This window comes from Mastomys coucha, unplaced genomic scaffold, assembly GCF_008632895.1.
Source record: "Mastomys coucha isolate ucsf_1 unplaced genomic scaffold, UCSF_Mcou_1 pScaffold13, whole genome shotgun sequence".
NCBI lineage: Eukaryota > Metazoa > Chordata > Mammalia > Rodentia > Muridae > Mastomys > Mastomys coucha.
This window is the reverse complement of record NW_022196895.1, coordinates 33,778,431-33,797,855: the sequence shown is the minus strand read 5'-3', so window position 1 is coordinate 33,797,855 and position 19,425 is coordinate 33,778,431. Positions and strand designations below refer to the sequence as shown.

Sequence of the window (19,425 nt, the reverse complement as noted above, 5' to 3'; positions counted from 1 at the left end):
TTGAATTTGAAATTTTTTGAGAAGCATGGGATAAAAATCACTTCCAAATATGAATTTGTTACATTAAAAAAACATTCGAAAAGGAAAAGGAAAAGAAGAAGAAAAAAGAAAAATAAAAAGCATTCTACATGACACTACAGTAAAAGAATAAAAGGAAACAACAACAACTCAACGTTATTCTTCAAAACAACGTAATGAATCACAGTAGGGATGGATAGAAAGCATAAGAAAATAACAGTCCTGCGTTTCCTCTCCCAACAAAGCCTTGCCAAGTCTGTTTTGATAGGATGAAGCAATGACACAAACTCGGAATAGTCAACAGGATCCAAGTAGTTCATTGGCCATCAAAAAGCAAAACAGAACGCATTCGTGCTTGGAAGAAAAGCTCATTACAAGCCGAGGGTAGGTAAATGAGGAAAAGCTGCAGAGATCTACAGAGTTGAGTTCAATTTAAACACTAGAAGCAAATCGTGGTAGACTACAGACTCTGTGAAATTGAAATTAAATTCTGTTTGCGCATTATCAAATTGAGTCATAGTTTGCACTGATAGCCACCAATCACGATGACAGACAAACAACAGTGAAGTTAACTCACTACAAAGGAAGCGAAGATAATCGATATGTCCCTTCAAAATCAAAAGAAAGTACCAAAAAGTACCAAAAATTGACTTTGACAAAGCTCTTCTGAAAAGAAATGTTTATCTGTTGATGTTGTAAGTTACGCAAACCAACAGGTAATGTTCTAATATGTATGGACTAATTACACGCACCCAAGCCTGATTCTCATACCCAGCTCAACAAAAGTCCCTTCAAGAACAGGAACAATTGGGAGGCAAAGAAATATATCTCTCACCTGAATATCTGTCGGCTCACATTTGCCTAAAACTGTAGTTGAGTCTTCAGTTATCAAGAGAGGCTCGCTTTTCCCACAGCTTTCCTGGCTGATGAGCGTGTCTGCGTAGTTGGGCTGCGGAAAGATCAAGTGACTCTTCCTTGAGTCTGCAGTGAGTGAAACTTCGTGGGAATAGGTCTGGAGGAAAGCGTGCATCCCGTCCACGCCCACAAAGTGCGAAGGAGGCACGCCAGCCAATCCGCTGGCAGCCTGGAGCAGATGCGATGAGTGCCAGCGCCGAAGCCTGAGCGCCAGCAGCACCATGACAAAGATGAGGAAGATGCAGGAGACTGCAGTGATGGCCACCACTAGGTAGAGGGTGAGGCCTGACTCATCCGGGTTGGCGGGAGACTCCAGACTAACCAAGTCCTCCAGAACCTCTGGAATGCTGTCCGCCACCGCCACGGTGAGTCTGACAGTGGCGGAGAGAGGAGGCTGGCCGTGGTCCTGCACAGTCACCACGAGGCTCTGTTTGAGAGCATCTTTGTCCATCATGGCTCGGGCCGTGCGCACCTCTCCCGTGTGCAGCCCCACGGAGAAGAGTCCTGGCTCGCTGGCTTTGAGCAGGCGGTAGGACAGCCAGGCGTTCTGTCCTGAGTCTCTGTCCACTGCCACCACCTTCGTCACCAGATAGCCAGGCTCTGCTGAGCGAGGTGCCAATTCCACACCAGTGGAGCCATCAGTAGGGAGAGAGGGATATAAAATCTCTGGAGTGTTGTCATTCTGGTCCAGCACGAAAAGGGTCAGCGAAATATTACTGCTTAATGGTGGGTCTCCATTGTCACTAGCGGTCACTCCCAGTTGTAGGGTCTGGAATTGCTCATAGTCAAAGGATTGCAGGGCATACAGCACACCGGTGTCTGAGTTGATAGAGACGTAAGAGGACAGAGGTGTTCCCTGGATGGTGTACTCAGCCAGAGAGTAAGTGACCTGGGCATTTTCTCTGCTATCCCTATCAATGGCGGTCACTGAGAAGATGGAAGCCCCTCTGGGGTTGTTTTCAGGAATGTAGGCCGAGTAAGAGGAGTGAGTGAAAACTGGAGGGTTGTCGTTGGCATCTGCCACTTTCAGCAGGAGGTGGGTTTCTGTAGACAAGGGTGGGCTGCCCTGATCTTTGGCGATCAATGTAATATTGTAGCTCTCCACCTGCTCCCGGTCCAGTTCACTATTTGTTACCAATTTATAATAATTTCCATAGGTCTTTTCTAACTTAAAAGGAAGACCGCTAGGAATGAAGCAAGAAACTTGACCATTTTCTCCAGAATCTTGATCTTGAACGTTTAGAAGAGCAATTACTGTGCCCGAAGGAGAATTTTCCGGCACCGAGTTACTGGAAGAGGTGACAGTTATCTCTGGAGTGTTATCATTCACATCTTCAACCGAGATCAACAACGTGGTGGTGCTCAGCAGCCCTCCACCGTCCTGGCCTTGAATTTCCATCTCATAGAATCTGTATTTTTCAAAATCCAGAGGCTTTCCGATTAGAACTTCTCCAGTTTGAGAATTCAGTTGAAATATTTCGGAACCCTTGCTTTTCATTTTCCGGAAAGAGTACATCACTTCCCCGTTGGTCCCCTCATCTGGGTCTGTGGCATTTACCGCGAGCACCCGCGTTCCGGAGCTGAGGTTTTCAGGAATACTCACTCTATACACAGACTGTGTAAATTTTGGGATGTGGTCATTTACGTCGAGGACCACCACGCGAATGGGAACCGTGCCCTTGCGGATGGGATCTCCCCCATCAAAGGCTGTGAGGAGGAGGTGGTGAGATGTCTCTTTCTCGCGGTCCAGACCTTCCTCCAGCACTAGCTCTGGATTCTTGTCCCCATCAGTCCCGCCTCTCACCTGCAAGGAAAAATAACTGCTCGGGCTGAGCTGGTAGCTCTGGAGGGAGTTCATCCCTGCATCTAGATCCCTAGCATTAGGAAGCGGAAATCGCGACCCAGGACTGGTATGCTCGCTGACCTTGATCTCTACCTCCTCTTCCCGGAAGCTGGGGGCGTTATCATTAATGTCTATTACTTCCACCTCAACTCCGTAAATCTTCAGGGTTTCCTCCACGAGAATTTCTAAATTCAGCAAGCAGGAGGGCAGCGTGTCACATAGCTCTTCACGGTCGATCCGACCTGCCGTGACCAAGCTGCCGCCTCGCGGATTCAGAGAGAAAAGCTGCGATTTGCCTCTGGAGACGATGCGGACTCCGCTTTCCGCGACCTCCCAGGGCTCCAGCCCCAGGTCTTTGGAGATATTGCCTACGAAGAAGCCTTTATCTGTCTCTTCTGGAACGGAGTATCGGATCTGTCCAGTCCCAAAGGTCAGCAGGCTCCCCAGGAAAACGCACAGCGGGACCAGCGCACGGCGGTCCAGGCGCTGATACTGATTCGCCATGGCTGGGTGTGAGCGTTGTTCCGGGAGGGTCTTGCGCCGGTTTATTTTTAATTTATTTTTTCCGAGTCAGCTTTTGTGTCTACGAGGTTCCAGGTATCCCGCATCCAAAACATATTCCAAAGCGAGCGGAGGTGTTTTTACTTCCAGAATTAAGATGCGTGAGTATCCATCCCTTTCGGCTTTGTGTGGTAGAGGTTCCCGAGAAGTACTCAATAGCTTTGTCCTCCCATTCCCCGATTGGTCAACAGCGGCGCCTAGAGCCCAATCTTATTATTGCAACACTAATAAAAACCCGGTGTACGTTGCGGAGAAAACTGTCACACTCACCTTTTCCGTGGATCATAACATTTGTGAAGCTGACAACCGCAAACAATAGCTATGCGATGTGATGTAAAATTTTCCAAGAGCATTTATGAAAAGGGTAGTTAATCAAATGGACTGAGACTTGTTTAATTAAAAACGTTTCAAAAATAACACTGGAACTTAAAGCGAACAGGTTAGTTGTGATTTCAGTTTTACTAACTGAAGTGACACGGCATTTGTGAATGTGAAACCAGCGTGGTCCAGACAAAATCTCAGGTAGGATTCATGGCTATTTTTCTTACTACTTGTTAATTCAAGTTTTTATTTTATTATTTTAATTTCATGTATATGCATGTGCCTTTGTGAGTACGTGCACAGGCGAGTATGGGTTCATGTGAAGTCCAGAAGAAGTTACTGGACTTCAGTTCCAGTTAACTGGAACTGGAGTTATCGCAGTAGTAAGCTGACAGTCATGGGTGCTGGGAACTGAACTAGAGTCCTCCTAAAGAGTAATGGTGCTCTTAACCACTAAGCCATCTCTCTGGTTCCCACCAGTGTTGCTTTTATTTTTAACGAGTTTTTTTTTTTTTTGATGACTATAATGACGACGGAATGTTTCATTCAAAATTTGCATAGTATTATAGTTATCATTTAAAAGATAATAAAATATACCTGTATGTCATGTCCATAACTGGAAGGCGTTTTAATGAAAACTTGATGTGAGATTTTTATATACTTGTGTTAGAGGCAGAGGAGGAGGAGGAGAGAACTGGGAATTGAAGCAGGACCTAGAGCACACTGCATGCTCAAACATAAAAAAACAATACAAAACCAAAAAAAAAAAAAAAAAACCCAAAAACCTTAAGATTAAATATGTTTGGATAGTAGAGTATTTCAGCACCGCAAACCTTTTGTGCATGCTGGGTAGAACTGGTTTTGGTCCACACGAAATGCATGTTTTGTCACTATGGCACACTCCCACACCCTTCCAAAAACAGTGATACCCACACATTTGACCTATGTTTCCCTTAAGAATGTAAAGCTCCTAAAATAGAGTCCAGCGCTGTGGTCCACCCCTTTAATCCCAGTGCTTGGGAAGCAGAGGCAGGTAGATCTCTGTGAATTCTAGGCCCTCCTGGTCTACACAGCTAAGTCCAGAACAACCAGGACAACATAGAGAGACCTTGCCTCAAACAAACCAAACTAAACTATCCATTAAAATAGCAGCTCTATAGGAGTACATTGGCATACCGGAATATAAAAAGCATAATATTAAATACCTGGTTAAAGGTCTTCTCGTCTGCTTCAACACTAGGAGTTAAAATGCTAGCCAACAGTGCCGAGGAGCTATCTTTGTTGAGTATATCTTGTGCGGCTGGACAATCTCCAACGGATGTGAGAAAATTAAATTCTGGTTTAAGTTGATCTCCCGGCATGCACAGATTATAGGCATAGGGCAATGTTCCCTCGCTGTAGTTGGGTGGAAGTACTGGTCTAGATTTGGAACCAAGAACTGACCCAAAGCAACCAGCGGATGAAGGGCTGGAAGACTGTCGCAGGCGCAAAGCAATGGCGAAAATTACTGCGAGAAGGAAAAGCACTGAGATCAGAGCCAAGGCCACCACCAGATAAAACTGAAGCTCGCTCTGAGAGTCGGAGGGGATGGGATGATCCGCGAGGTCCGGTAACGCTTCTTGTAGGCTGTCTGCAAAAACTAGGAGCAGTGTAGCAGTGGCAGACAGGGATGGCTGTCCACCGTCACGCACAGCGACCAGAAGGCGCTGACGAGCTGCATCCTTTTCGCCCAAGGCACGCGCTGTGCGCACCTCGCCTGTGCGCAGCCCCAGGCTGAAGAGCCCGGGGTCGCTGGCCTGCAGCACGTGGTAGGACAGCCAGGCATTGTGTCCTGAGTCCGCGTCCACCGCCACCACTTTGGTGACCAGGTATCCGGGCTCGGCGGCGCGCGGCACCATGTCGAAGAGCGCAGAGCCGTCGGGCTCGAGCGCGGGATACAGCACGCGTGGAGCATTGTCGTTGCGGTCGCCCACCAGCACGCACATGCTCACGTTGGCACTGAGCGCGGGTGATCCCTGGTCGCGTGCCTGTAGAGTCAGCTGGAAGGAGCGCAGCTGCTCGTGGTCGAAGGCGCGCTGCGCATACACCACTCCACTGTCCTGATTCACCGACACGAAGGACGACAGCGCTCTTGGCTCCAGGTCGCTGGCTATGATGGAATAGGAGACGAGGCCATTGGGTCCCACATCTGGATCCCATGCTCTGACTTGGGTTATGGAGGTACCGGGCTGGTTGTTTTCTGGTACGTTTATCAGGTAGGCCTGCTGTTGAAAAACAGGTGCATTGTCGTTGATATCAGCGACGTTCAGAGTGATGGTTGTGCTGGAGGAAAGCGGCGGCTTGCCCCTATCTGTGGCTGTGATAGTGACGTTGTACCCTGGGGTCTGTTCTCGGTCTAGGATGCTATCTGTTACTAACTTGTAGTAATTGTTGGAAGAAGAATGGATCTTAAATGGATTGTTTCCGCTTAAGCTGCACGTGACTTCTGCGTTTTCCCCAGAATCTCGATCCCGTACTTTGAAGAGGGCTACAACCGTTCCAGAAGGGGAATCCTCCAAAATCTGATCGGAGAGAGAAGTGATGATTATTTCTGGGCGGTTGTCGTTCTCATCTAGAACCTCTATAATTACTTTACACTGTGAAGAAAGAGATCCTCGGTCCTTTGCCTCCACATCAATCGTATATTGTTCTACTTCTTCAAAATCCAACGACTGTAGAGTTATAATATCTCCTGTTATGGGATCCAGAGAGAACTCGTGCTGGGCTTTGTTAGCCACACCCAGGAAGGAGTACGTGAACTCTGAGTTGATGCCCTCGTCCTGATCCATTGCCTTTAGCCTTAGGACGGTCGTCCCTGGAGGCAAGTCTTCTCGAAGGCGGACTCTGTACACGTCTTGGCTGAACACTGGGGGGTTATCATTGGCATCCATCACTCGGATTCGGAGCTGAGCAGTACCACTACGGGGCGGGTTCCCACCATCTATAGCAGTCAGCACCAAGTGGTGTGTGTTCTCTGCTTCTCGGTCCAGCATCTTTTGCAATTCTAATTCTGGGTATTTGCTACCATCCGGATTGTCTTTCACCAACAATAAGAAGTAGTCGTTAGGACTTAACTGGTATTTACTTAGAGAATTCATACCAATATCAGGATCTTTTGCTGACTCCAGAATTGTTCTCGCCCCTGGGCTGACGGATTCAATTATCTCTAGGTTTATTTCGTCTTTTGGAAATTGAGGGGCATGATCATTAACATCCTCAATCTCCACAACGACATGGAAAATATTCAAAGGGTTTTCCAGCACCGCTTCCAACTGCAGCTCACACCTTCTCCTCCCTTTGCAGATCTGCTCGCGGTCTATGCGGTCCTTCACCAGTAAGTCCCCGCTCTCCGAATCCACGCTGAAGTGCAGCTTCTCAGCGCTAACCCGCAGCTTCCTAGCTGACACTTCCAGGACGCTGAGCCCTAGATCCTTGGCGAGGTTCCCCACCACCGACCCGCGGTCCAGCTCCTCGGGGATGGAGTAGCGGACCGGCTGGCCCAGCGCGGGACAGAACAAAGGCAGCAGCAGGGTAAACAGTACCTGCGGGCGGCCGGGGCGCTGCCTCTGCGCGCAGCTCCCTCCCATTGCTGGCTCGGGTCCTCTGTAGGTCTTCGGATCTTCACAATAGGAGCGAGTGCAGCCTGCTGGGGTGGAGGTCCGTTTGGCTCCGGACAGTGGGGCCCCAGTTTCGTGCGGGGAATCCGTGTCTTAGTCTGTGTGACTGAGAGTTCCCCTTGTTTTGTATTTGTTTCAAGCGCAGGAAATTGCAGCTTAGAGACTGAGGGATCCGGGGCAGCGGAGCTTGCTCTGCACTGGCCGACAGCGGCGCCCAGAGGCTCTGAGTGGAATTGCAGCCTGGCGTTTCAGATTTTTGGGGAATCTTTTATTTTCTATAAGCGAAAGTTGATAGCCAAAATATTTGAATTTTCTTTCTCATTGATTTTGTTTCCCTTGTGAAAATTTTTATTAATAAATATTGTTTCATTTGTAAAATTTATACTTATTTTGGGTAGATTGAAAGTGTATTTCCTTCAAATTAAAAAGCATGAAAGAAAGTGAAGGACCACAGGATCCACTGTTACCCAAGTTCGTCATCCACAGGAAATGACTCTCTCTCTTTTTGAGGATAGTTATCTTTTGCCACCACTCTAGCTCTCGTTAGTTAAAAAGTAAATCCCCTTTGACTCATATTTAGACACAGGAACGCAAACCCGACTGCATCCAAACATCCAGGATGTTCAGCATTGCTCTCAAAAACGTAATAGAACATTTGCAATGTCAAAATAGTGCTGCTGAAGTTTGCATTTTCCCAAATAACAGAACTGAAATATGCACATAATAATTATTACTCTCCTGGGGCTAAGATGTAGGACAATGGCTTCAATGAATAAATAGTATTGTAACTCCAGAGCCTCTACTTACCTTCCTCGGCTCTATGACTAGCCAAGTGTTGACACAAAAGTGTCAGGGTCTCAGGTGTATTTTGAGACACTGTAGAGAACTCTTTATTTTAGTAACTTCTGTAGAGTATAATAAATCCAGAGGTCGAGTCAAATATGTCACTATTTTTCTTGAACTAAATGTGCTCATCAATATCTTCACCAATCATTTGTTTAGAAGAGTTTCATGTACATCTTTGTTTAAATTCGGATCTTCTGATGTGTTGGCAATTCTTTCTTTGCTCTTAGCTCTTAGTTTATTTATCTTTTGCCAAATATTTTATTAGATATTTTCTTTATTTACATTTCAAATGTTGTCCCCTTTCCTTGTAGCTCTTAGTTTATTTATTTATTTATTTTTTGTGGTTTTTCGAGACAGGGTTTCTCTGTATAGCCCTGGCTGTCCTGGAACTCACTCTGTAGACCAGGCTGGCCTCAAACTCAGAAATCCACCTGCCTCTGCCTCCCAAGTGCTGGGCGTGTGCCACCACCGCCCGGCTACTTTTTTTTTTTTTTTTTTTTTTTTTTTTTTTTTTTTTTTTTTTTTTTTTTTTGCTCTTAGTTTATTTTAAAGCTCTGTCACAGCACTTGAGATTCTGCTGGCTGAGTTTTCTTCTACATTAAAGAGAAAATGTCCTCATCATGTGGTTAGCTTTTGTTCCTAGGAATGTGAGCAATGTTATCCACCCTAACCCATATTTACAATTTTAACCTTAATTGATATCATGTATAATTTTGAAGAGAAAAGACAAAGAGAATAAAAATTCTCAATTTAACCTTGCATAAATTCTTAGAATCATCATCGGGCAAGAAAAGTGAAATTAAAAGGCTACATCTTTCCTATAGTAAGATACTACATGATCATATGCAGGAGGAATGCTGCTGGGCTAATGGGCATGATTTTGGTTATAAAGATTCTAAGCACATAATTATGGATTGTTGGATGAATATTAATAAAAAAACTTCAAATAGCTAAAGAGTATATTCAGTTACTGTTTGAAAAGTGTAACCGCAAAGACATATTGCTTTGTTCATAAAGAACACCAATGAACAGCCTTGGACTTAGTTTGTGTATCTAGCGAGAACAATGCATTTGTTTCTGACATTTACCTAATTTGAACAGACTTGCCTTCAAAAGAGCTCCAGTTTCCCAAAGTGATAGGGTTGCAGCACGTGGTCAGTGAGGACACATAAGTCAACAGACACTTCCACATGAACCTTTTAGGGACCTTTTAGGGACCATCTATGTTGTACTCAGCAAAGCAATAAAACACAAAGGTTCTGCAAAAGCTACTCATGCAACCTTAGGGCAACAACACAGCCGAAACTAACAGAGTCTACTCTCTAGTGTTTTAGCAAGAGGCAGGCATCGCTGGAACCTGGAACCGAGAGAAGTGGGTTTAAAATAGAGATCTACTATTTCCAGCACTTGGGTTCAAGCCCAAATGTAAATCGGATCCTAATTGTTTAAAGAGAAAGTAAAATCGGAACTCACTGGCACCAAAGGAGCATCTTCTACAGGACACTTGGAATCATCTAACAGAGACAAAGGATCTTTTTTCTCGCAGCTCTCCTGGCTGATGAGCGTGTCTGCGTAGTTTGGCTGCGGGAAGATCAGGTGACTCTTCCGCGAATCAGCAGTGAGGGAAACCTCGTGCGAATAGGTCTGCAAGAAGGCACGCACCCCGTCCACGCCCACGTAGTGGGAGGCGGGCACGCCAGCCAATCCATCTCTCGAAGACTGCAGCACGTGAGACTTGTGCCAGCGCCGAAGTTTGAGTGCCAACAACACAATGACGAAGGCGAGAAAAATGCAGGAGACCGCTGCCACTGCCACTACTAGGTAGAGTGTAAGGCTTGAGGCCTCAGAGTCCTGTGGTGGCTCTAGGTTGCCCAAGTCTGCCAGAACATCAGGGATGCTGTCAGCTACTGCAACAGTCAAAGTGACCGTTGCGGAGAGAGGAGGCTGGCCGTGGTCCTGCACAGACACCACTAGACTCTGCTTGAGAGCGTCTCTCTCCATCAGGGCCCTGGCTGTGCGCACCTCACCCGTGTGCAGGCCTATAGTGAAGAGCCCTGGTTCGCTGGCCTTGAGTAGGCGGTAGGATAGCCAGGCGTTCTGTCCTGAGTCTCTGTCCACCGCCACTACCTTCGTCACCAGATAGCCCAGCTCTGCTGAGCGGGGAGCAAGCTCTACTCCAGTGGAGCCATCAGTGGGCATGGTGGGGTACAAGATTTCTGGAGAGTTGTCATTCTGATCCAGCACGAACAGGGTCAAGGACACATTACTGTGGAGGGGGGGCTTTCCGCTGTCGCTGGCAGTCACCTGCACCTGCAGTTCACGAAACTGCTCATAGTCAAATGACCAGAGCGCATACAGGATGCCAGTGTCTGAGTTGATGGATATGTAGGAGGAGAGTGGTGCCCCCTCAATGCTGTCTTCAGCCAGAGAATAAACAATCTGGGCGTTCTCTTTGCTGTCTGGATCGAGGGCAGTCACCGAGAAGATGGAGGCGCCTCTGGGATTGTTCTCTGGGATGTAGGTAAAGTAGGATGAGTGAGAGAAGGTAGGTGGGTTGTCGTTGATATCTGCTACCTGCAGAGTGAAGTCAGCTTTGGTTGACAAAGGTGGGTTCCCCCCATCAGTGGCTGTTACTGTGATGTTGTAAGAGGGTACCTGTTCCCGATCAAGGGCTCTTTGTGTCACAAGCCTATAGTAACTGTCAATGGACTTTTCTAATTTAAACGGTAGATTCCCTGAGATGGAACAGGTTACCTCTCCATTCTGCCCGGAGTCTAAATCGTGGACGTTTAATAGGGCTATGACAGTTCCCACCGGCGAATCTTCTGTCACTGGACTAAAGAGCGATGTGATGGTCACCTCTGGACTGTTGTCATTTACATCTTCTACTGTAATTAGCACCTTCGCAGTTGCAAGATAGGCCCCTCCATCTTCAGCTTGGATTTCTATTTCATAGAACTTTATTTCTTCATAATCTAGATTTTCCGATATTTTTATTTCCCCGGTATTTTTGTCTAGTTGGAATTTGGACAATTGTGTGTTCAGTGATTTTCGGAATGCGTATGTCACTTCTCCATTGGCACCTTCGTCTTTGTCGGTGGCAGTTACCTTTAGCAGCTGGGTGCCCACAGGCAGGTTCTCCGGAATGTTCACGCGGTATTCAGTCGAGGTGAAGACTGGGGCATTGTCATTTGCATCAAAGACAGTCACAGTGATGAGGACAGTGCCAGATCTGGGAGGGTTTCCTCCGTCAGAGGCCACGAGGACTAGGTGGTGAATCGCCTCTTCCTCACGATCTAGGGCGTGCTCCAGCACTAACTCTGGGTACTTGATGCCCTTAGCACCGCTCTGAACGACTAGGGAGAAATGCTTATTTGGGCTAAGCTGGTAGCTCTGCAGAGAATTCACTCCCACATCCGGATCAGTAGCTTCCGGGAGAGGAAAACGCATTCCTGAGGCGACATTTTCATTAATTTTGACATCTAGAGTTTCTGCTTGGAATTTTGGCGCATTGTCATTGACATCCGTTATCTCTATCTCTATCCCGAAAAGTTTCACCCTATCCTCCACAAGGATGTTAAAGCTCACGACACAGGGCGTGCTCTGAGCGCACAGCTCCTCCCGGTCTATCCTGCCCGCGGTGACCAAGCTGCCACCTCGCGGGTTCAGAGAGAAAAGCTGCGACCTACCTCTAGAGATGATGCGGACTCCGCGCTCCGCCAGCTCTCTGGGCTCCAGCCCCAGGTCCTTGGAGATGTTTCCCACAAAAGAGCCTTTCTCTAGTTCCTCAGGAACGGAGTAGCGGATCTGCCGAGCTGCGGACTCCCAGGGCATCCATAGGAAAAGGAGGACCAGTTTGGTGCGCTCTGATAGATTCCTTTGAGCGGCCATTGTCTTGTGTCTACGGAATTCTCTCAAAGCTCTTCCCAATCCGCCAGGCGCTCAGTGTGTTTCAACCGGTTCTTTTCTTCTTTCTGTGATCCCTGGAGTCTCCCGCAGCTGAAGCACCTTAAATTCCGGGGTGATTTTCCTTGCAGCCCTGGAGCCGGTTTGCCAGTACTGTGAGGCTTTAAGCTTTTGGACCCTGAGAATCCCAACTGAGCTCTGGTGGCTTTTTGCTCCTCGTAGGTGAACAGCGACGCTCAGAGTCCAAAGAAGATACTGCACCCACTACAATATTTCAGCAAATGCATTTCTTTCTGTTGAATTATTTTAATTTTTTAAAATTTCCTTTGGTTTCTCTGTTAATTTTTTTGAGAGGGCGTGAGATTGAAAGCAGGGCCTCACATATACGCAGGGAAGAACTCCAACAATGAGCTGCAACAGGGCCCTTCTCAAGGTTTCTTATTGGGGCGTATAATAAGCTAAATTGATAATATTTGCATCTTATTTCCAACAGAAGCACACCCACTTAAAACACAGTAATGTTTATTTGGTGTTATATTACAAATGTTACAACTTTGGTATTCATTCACATGGAGCCAGGTATATTTCTTTTGATAAAATTCACTTTGAAAGATTATTTTAGCTTTCTTTAATTTGATTGTTGTTTTGTTTTTAATCCTGTAAGAGGCTGGCAAGATAGTCTACTAATCCTTAACATTTTTGAAAGATGTACTTTTTCTTATATAGGATTGTTTTTGAAATTTTATTTATTTTATTTTTTGGTTTTTTGAGACAGGGTTTTTCTGTATAGCCCTGGCTGTCCTGGAACTCACTCTGTAGACCAGACTGGCCTCGGACTCAGAAATCCACCTGCCTCTGCCTTCCAAGTTGAAATTTTAATTAGGCTATTTAGAAATGAACTCATCAAATAATTAGGAAGTAAAAGGAACACATCCTTCATCCTTCAGTTGCCCACTAAAGTGTGTTGTAATTGGAAGACAAACAAGTACAAGAATTTCAGGCACAAACCTGAAAGAAAACCAAAGATCTGGTGATGTGAACTTTTTTTTTCAGTGTAGCAAATCAAACGACGTGAGGCAAGTGTTCTATACTTGACCTAGACTCCAACCCTAGTGTAGAGTTTTGAATATGCACCGTTTTTTATGCCAAGTGTGGTATTTCATCAGAGCATTGATACAAATATTAACAATGTCTTCTCCTAGACAGTGTAGAAGAAGGGGGACTTTCTTTTGTATGCATTTGGAGTTTAGTCTGCCCATTCACACAGGGGAGGAGACAGATGCTCATTTTTTTTTTCATATTGAAAACAGGTTATTTATAAACGTTTCGGTCAGCATGTCACTCTTCAAATATTTTGTTATAATTTTGAAAGGCAGGGTCTTGCCCCCCTGAGCATTGGGATTCTAGGTAAGTACTGGCCAGGCCCAACCATAATTTTGTTTTTCTTTCAAAGATCTTACATCACAAACATACTGAAAAGAAAAAAAAAAGGCAAGAAGATCTTGCAGTTTTCTCAGAAATCATTTCTTTCAATGTAGAGGGAGAGACTGAGGAAAGACACAAAAGCAGTTCTAAGAAAAGGGAAAAACAGTAGGATGGGGAAAGCAGAAGAACCAGAAGTAGAGAAAGCCCCTCAAGGGCAGTTATATTCACTTTTGGGGACCACAAAACCTTGGAGACATGAACGAAACTTCAAGTCCCCTCTCAAGAGAAGCGTCTGTAACTGAGAAGAAGCTGGCAGACTGTTAGCTGATGTGCAGTCACCTCCCCAAGAGCTCCAGGTGGACAAAAGATGTGAAAGTAAATGGATTCGCCAAAAGGCGGCAGAAATAATTTACAGCCAATGGTTTTCTGGAAAGGAGCACCTGTTCTGACTGTTCAACGTGCGTCAGCATTTTTGGCATTGAAACATATAACTTAGGTGAGTACATTCATTTAAGTAGGGAGCTTGGATAGGTTATTTATTTATTTGGTTAGACAACAAGATTGCTTCTTTAAAATTGTTTTATGTGTATCAGTGTTTGGACTTCATATACGTCTATGCACCACGTGGGTGCCTGGGGCCTAGGGAAGAGAGAAGGAGGTGTCAGATTTCCCTATCCCCTGGAACGCACAGTGATGGGTGGTTGTGAGCCACTGTGTGGGTGCTGGGAACCGAATCCCGTGCAAGAGTAACAAGTGCTCTTCACTCACTCTCCCTTGACCCCACCTCTCCAGACAGCTTTTACTGCTATTGTTTGTTAACCAGAGCTTTATAAGATATCTCCAATTTGTTAACGAAAAAATTTTTTTCTACCGAAGGATAGATGAACTTATGAACGAAATGTCATCATTTCGCCATTGAGAAGATAAGGTGGTAGTTGGCTACTGATTTTTGAAATGTCAACCTAGATACGAAAATGAAGTTACTATATCTGAAATAAGAGAAGCTGGGATTATTAATGAATAAAATGAAACTTACCGGTGTTAGAGTCTCAGGATGTGTTGTCAAATCATCCCCAAGGTGAAGCGGAATTAAAGCCCCGGGAGAACTTCCGCAAACGATTTCTTGAGCAGAATTCAAAGGTGCGCTACATTTCAGAAAATTCAACTCCGCCTTTTCCGTTTGCCCAACGCACAGATTATAGGAATAGGGAAGAGTGCCCTCGTTATAGTTGAGAGAAACCCCTGGCCTAGTCTTAGAACAAAGACCAGATTGGAAGCAGCCCCAGACAGAGGGGCTGGAGGAGTGTCGCAGTCGAAGGGCAATGGCTAGAATCACAGCCAGGAGGAAAAGCACAGAAATCAAGGCCAAAGCCACCACCAAGTAGAACTGCAGCTCGGCTTGCGGGTCAGGGGGCAGTGAGCGGTCACTGAGGTCTGGCAGGGCCTCCTGCAGGCTGTCAGCGAATACTAGAAGCAGCGTGGCGGTGGCCGAGAGGGGCGGCTGCCCACCATCTCGAACACCAACCAATAGGCGCTGTCGCGCAGCGTCCTTTTCGCCCAAGGCACGCGCTGTGCGCACCTCGCCTGTGCGCAGCCCCAGGCTGAAGAGCCCGGGGTCGCTGGCCTGCAGCACGTGGTAGGACAGCCAGGCATTGTGTCCCGAGTCGGCATCCACCGCCACCACCTTGGTGACCAGGTATCCGGGTTCGGCAGCGCGCGGCACCATGTCGAAGAGCGCAGAGCCGTCGGGCTCGAGCGCGGGATACAGCACGCGTGGAGCATTGTCGTTGCGGTCGCCCACCAGCACGCGCATGCTCACGTTGGCGCTGAGCGCGGGTGATCCCTGGTCGCGCGCCTGCAGTGTCAGCTGGAAGGAGCGCAGCTGCTCGTGGTCGAAGGCGCGCTGCGCGAACACCACTCCGCTCTGCGCGTTCACGGTCACGTAGGACCACAGCGATTTAGGCTCCAGGTCACTGGCTATGATGGAGTAGGAAATGTGGCCGTTGGATCCCAAATCTGGGTCGGAGGCGCTGACTTGAGCGATGGAGGCTCCAGGCGGATTGTTCTCTGCCACGTGAACAATGTATGAAGACTTCTGGAAAGCAGGAGCATTGTCGTTAACGTCGGTGACGTGCAGGGCGATGGTTGTACTGGAAGAGAGCGCAGGCTTGCCTTTGTCCGTGGCGGTGATGGTGACATTGTACTGTGGGTTCTGCTCTCGGTCTAGGGCTCCATCGGTTACTAACTTGTAGTAGTTGCTAGAGGAAGCCTGGATCTTGAAAGGCAGGTCTTTGCCTATATCACACTGGACTTCTCCGTTTCCTCCGAAATCCCGATCTCGCGTCTTGAAGAGGGCAACCACCACTCCCGGAGGAGAATTTTCCAAGATATGATCAGAAAGGGAGGTGATGGTGATTTCTGGACTGTTGTCATTTTCATCGAGGACTTCTATGATGATTTTACACCGTGTAGAGAGACCACCGCCATCCTTCGCTTCCACTTCCATGGTGTGCCTCTCGATGTCTTCAAAATCCAACGACTGGTTATTCTTGATCACGCCTGTTTTCTCATCTAGTGAGAACACGTGCCTTGTGCTCTGGGCAGTGCTCCGAAAGTAGTAACGTATCTCAGCATTGACGCCCTCATCCTCATCCGTGGCTGTCACTCGCAACACAGAGGATCCTGGGGACAGATTTTCACTAACACTGATCCTATATTCCTCTTTGCTAAACACTGGAGGGTTGTCATTGATGTCCTTTACAGATATTTCTATCTGAGTGGTAGCACTGCGGGGCGGGTCCCCTCCATCCAAGGCAGTCAGTATCAAGCGATGAGACTTCTGTTCTTCCCTATCTAGGAGTTTCTGCAGAGACAGCTCTGGGGTTTTGCTACCATCGGGATTAACTCTAACCATTAATGAGAAATAAGGGTTGGAGCTTATCTCGTAATCTTTAATTGAATTCAAATTTATGTCGGGGTCAGTGGCAGGCTCAAGGGGTATTCGTGTACCAACCGACACAGTTTCTAAGATCTCTAAACGCATTTCTTTCTTCTCGAACTGAGGGGCATGATCATTAACATCTTCAATCTCCACAACGACATGAAAAATATTCAAAGGGTTTTCCAGCACCGCTTCCAACTGCAGCTCACACTTTCTCCTCCCTTTGCAGATCTGCTCGCGGTCTATGCGGTCCTTCACCAGTAAGTCCCCGCTCTCCGAATCCACGCTGAAGTGCAGCTTCTCAGCGCTAACCCGCAGCTTCCTAGCTGACACTTCCAGGACGCTGAGCCCCAGATCCTTGGCGAGGTTCCCCACCACCGACCCGCGGTCCAGCTCCTCGGGGATGGAGTAGCGGACCGGCTGGCCCAGCGCGGGACAGAACAAAGGCAGCAGCAGGGTGAACAGTACCTGCGGGCGGCCGGGGCGCTGCCTCTGCGTGCAGCTCCCTCCCATTGCTGGCTCGGGTCCTCTGTAGGTCTTCGGATCTTCACAATAGGAGAGAGTGCAGCCTGCTGGGGTGGAGGTCCGTTTGGCCCCGGACAGCGGGGCCCCAGTTTCGTGCGGGGAATCCGTGTCTTAGTCTGTGTGACTGAGAGTTCCCCTTGGTGTGTGTTTGTTTCAAGCGCAGGAAATTGCAGCTTAGAGACTGAGGGATCCGGGGCAGCGGAGCTTGCTCTGCACTGGCCGACAGCGGCGCCCAGAGGCTCAGAGTGGAATTGCAGTCTATCTTGTTTAGAAATCCTTACCCAAAATGTTATGTATAGCTCGGAACATGGGGTTATGAAATAGCCACACATTTTAATCTCACGATGGGATTAGGATTACTGTGTATACTTATGTATTTTAAAGAAACTTACACTACACTATGGAATATTATGTATTACGTTGTGAATCTTCACATACAGATCAGACCAACTAACTTCAACAGTGATAAACACAAGACCAATCTTTGTTTAGTGTATATTGAGTTTTCAGGCTATTCAGAAGAAAACCCAAAACATTTAGCGTAATTTAAAAAAAAGAGAGAAAATACCAGTAATTTCATTTTTCAGCCTATTTATATTCTAGAATCTGTTTTCTACACACATAGTTTAAGAGCAGTAGAACTAACCATTTCCCACACTCTTCTCGGTCATCAATGTACTTACCTATGTTGTGTTTTTAAACTAAGGAACAGTTGTGTATGAAATAATTTGTCTGCAAACATGAGACAAGCTTTGGAGACACAATGAGACCCTGAACCGAAAAGCCAACCAAACCAAAGCAAACAAAAATGTCTTCACTGTGCTTCTGTAAACAATCCTCATAAGAAACTCAGAAAAGACATGCAAGTAGTAGGGGGTATAGTTGGGAAGAGTGGAGAGCGGTGGAGGAGGTAGGAGGTGGCAATGTGAGAGTGAGTGTGATTGAAACGCATTACGCATGTGTGGAAATGTCATAATTATTATATGTTAGTAATTACTGAAAACAGACGTGATGCTTTGTGTAGTTATCTACTTACCACATCATGGATACATACATCACAAGTGTCTATGTTATTATTCTTTCCCCAAAATTAACACACATTTTAAACTCATGATTTGAATATAGAGATGATGCCTCAGAAGAGAAAATTTTAAAAATTCATATGCTATTGTTAAAAAATTAAGATTCCCCAAAGAATTCTTATTTTCTCCTATCAGCTTAAGTAAGAAAGAATAATTTCTTTTGCTTCTTCTCTAAGGTGCTGCAGATTGAACCAGGAACTCTGCACAACTCCTCTACCCAGGAGCTACACCTGTAGCCCTGAAAGAATGCTTGAAGAGATTAAAATGTCTATGTCTATATTAAATATCCAGAATATACCTTAATATCAACATCTTGACATTTTAAACTCCATGTGAAGTACACAATTCTCTACAGCCATAGAAGCACCAGCAGTTATTGATGCAACATAAGATAACAATAAGAAAAAATATTTAGACAAGGTTTCTCTACATAGCCCTGGCTGTCCTGGACTTGATTTATAGTACAGGCTGGCCTCAAATTCAGAGATCTGCCTGCCTCTGCCTCCTGAGTGCTGGAATTAAAGATGTGCACCACCATACCAGGCTGTAAATAGAAATTTGCAAATTTCATCTCTTTTCTTTTTTCAGACACGGGTTGAATACAGGACTGTATCACTGAGCAACACTCCCCTCTCCAAGATGCATCGTCAAGTGTTCTCCTACTGTCATCTATTACTTGAATGTTGACATTGTGTTTAAGACCTAAGTAATAAATTATTTTTCCTAATAGCTAAAATCCAGGAAAATCTTAGAATCTCTTCCCGCATGTCCTGAGAATAATTTCTAACTTACACCCCATGTTCAGGTTCATTTCTACTCCCAGAGATTGGAGAATTGAGCTGGAGACAAAGTTTTGATTCCCCATATTAGCAACTTCTCTTGAGCAAGCCTACACTTTCAAGAAGAGTGTTAAACTATGTTTTTTTTTTTTTTTTTGCAGCTTGATACTATAGCATTGGAAAACCCAAGCCTTTAATGCTATTATCATAATGAATGCTACAACTTTTACCATTAAAAGAGAAAGAAAGCTTTGCTGGGGTTTAGAAATGATAGCCGAAGCTTGACTCCTCCTCAGAAAAGATCTTTGAACACAAGTCTGCAGTTTCTACAGACTTAGGGTCTGAGAAAGCAATAGTTCATTGAGATTTTCTCCTGTCACAGAAACAGAAATGTGGAGGCAGAGACTGTGGGTTTTCAGTTGTTTCCCCAAGAAAGGGAAACTTTTTTGGTTCACCCCTACAAAAGTATCAATCTAGAAACTGTTTTAGGAGTAAGGGCTACAATGAGGGGCCTTGGGAATAGTGATCAACTCATGTCAGGCAGCTGTAGAGATTGTAGAGAATGACTGTACCCAACCAAGGCTCTCTATTGGAACAGCCCCTCCAT

General features: G+C 46.1%; 1 protein-coding gene and 1 long non-coding RNA gene across 14 annotated transcripts in view; one reads left to right on the top strand and one right to left on the bottom strand.

Annotated features, from left to right (window-relative positions):
- LOC116087063 (protocadherin gamma-C4) overlaps nucleotides 1-19,425 on the bottom strand; it is a 176,646-nt gene that overhangs the window by 84,764 nt on the left and 72,457 nt on the right. The window contains exon 1 of one of the 13 annotated variants that reach the window (XM_031365487.1): nucleotides 14,528-18,225. The exons of 9 other annotated variants lie outside the window; for them this stretch is intronic. In XM_031365487.1, the coding sequence (XP_031221347.1) occupies nucleotides 14,528-16,945 (2,418 nt within the window). In that variant the 5' untranslated portion in view covers nucleotides 16,946-18,225. Of the gene's footprint in view, nucleotides 1-853; nucleotides 4,085-4,863; nucleotides 7,616-9,633; nucleotides 14,478-14,527; nucleotides 18,226-19,425 lie in introns of those variants that run through there. 3 more of the 13 variants (XM_031365488.1, XM_031365485.1, XM_031365480.1) reach the window with 3 other exon arrangements.
- On the top strand, nucleotides 15,892-18,775 carry LOC116087067. The gene is made up of 3 exons (XR_004117233.1): nucleotides 15,892-15,998; nucleotides 16,662-16,692; nucleotides 18,628-18,775. It is a non-coding gene; the product is annotated as an uncharacterized LOC116087067 (long non-coding RNA).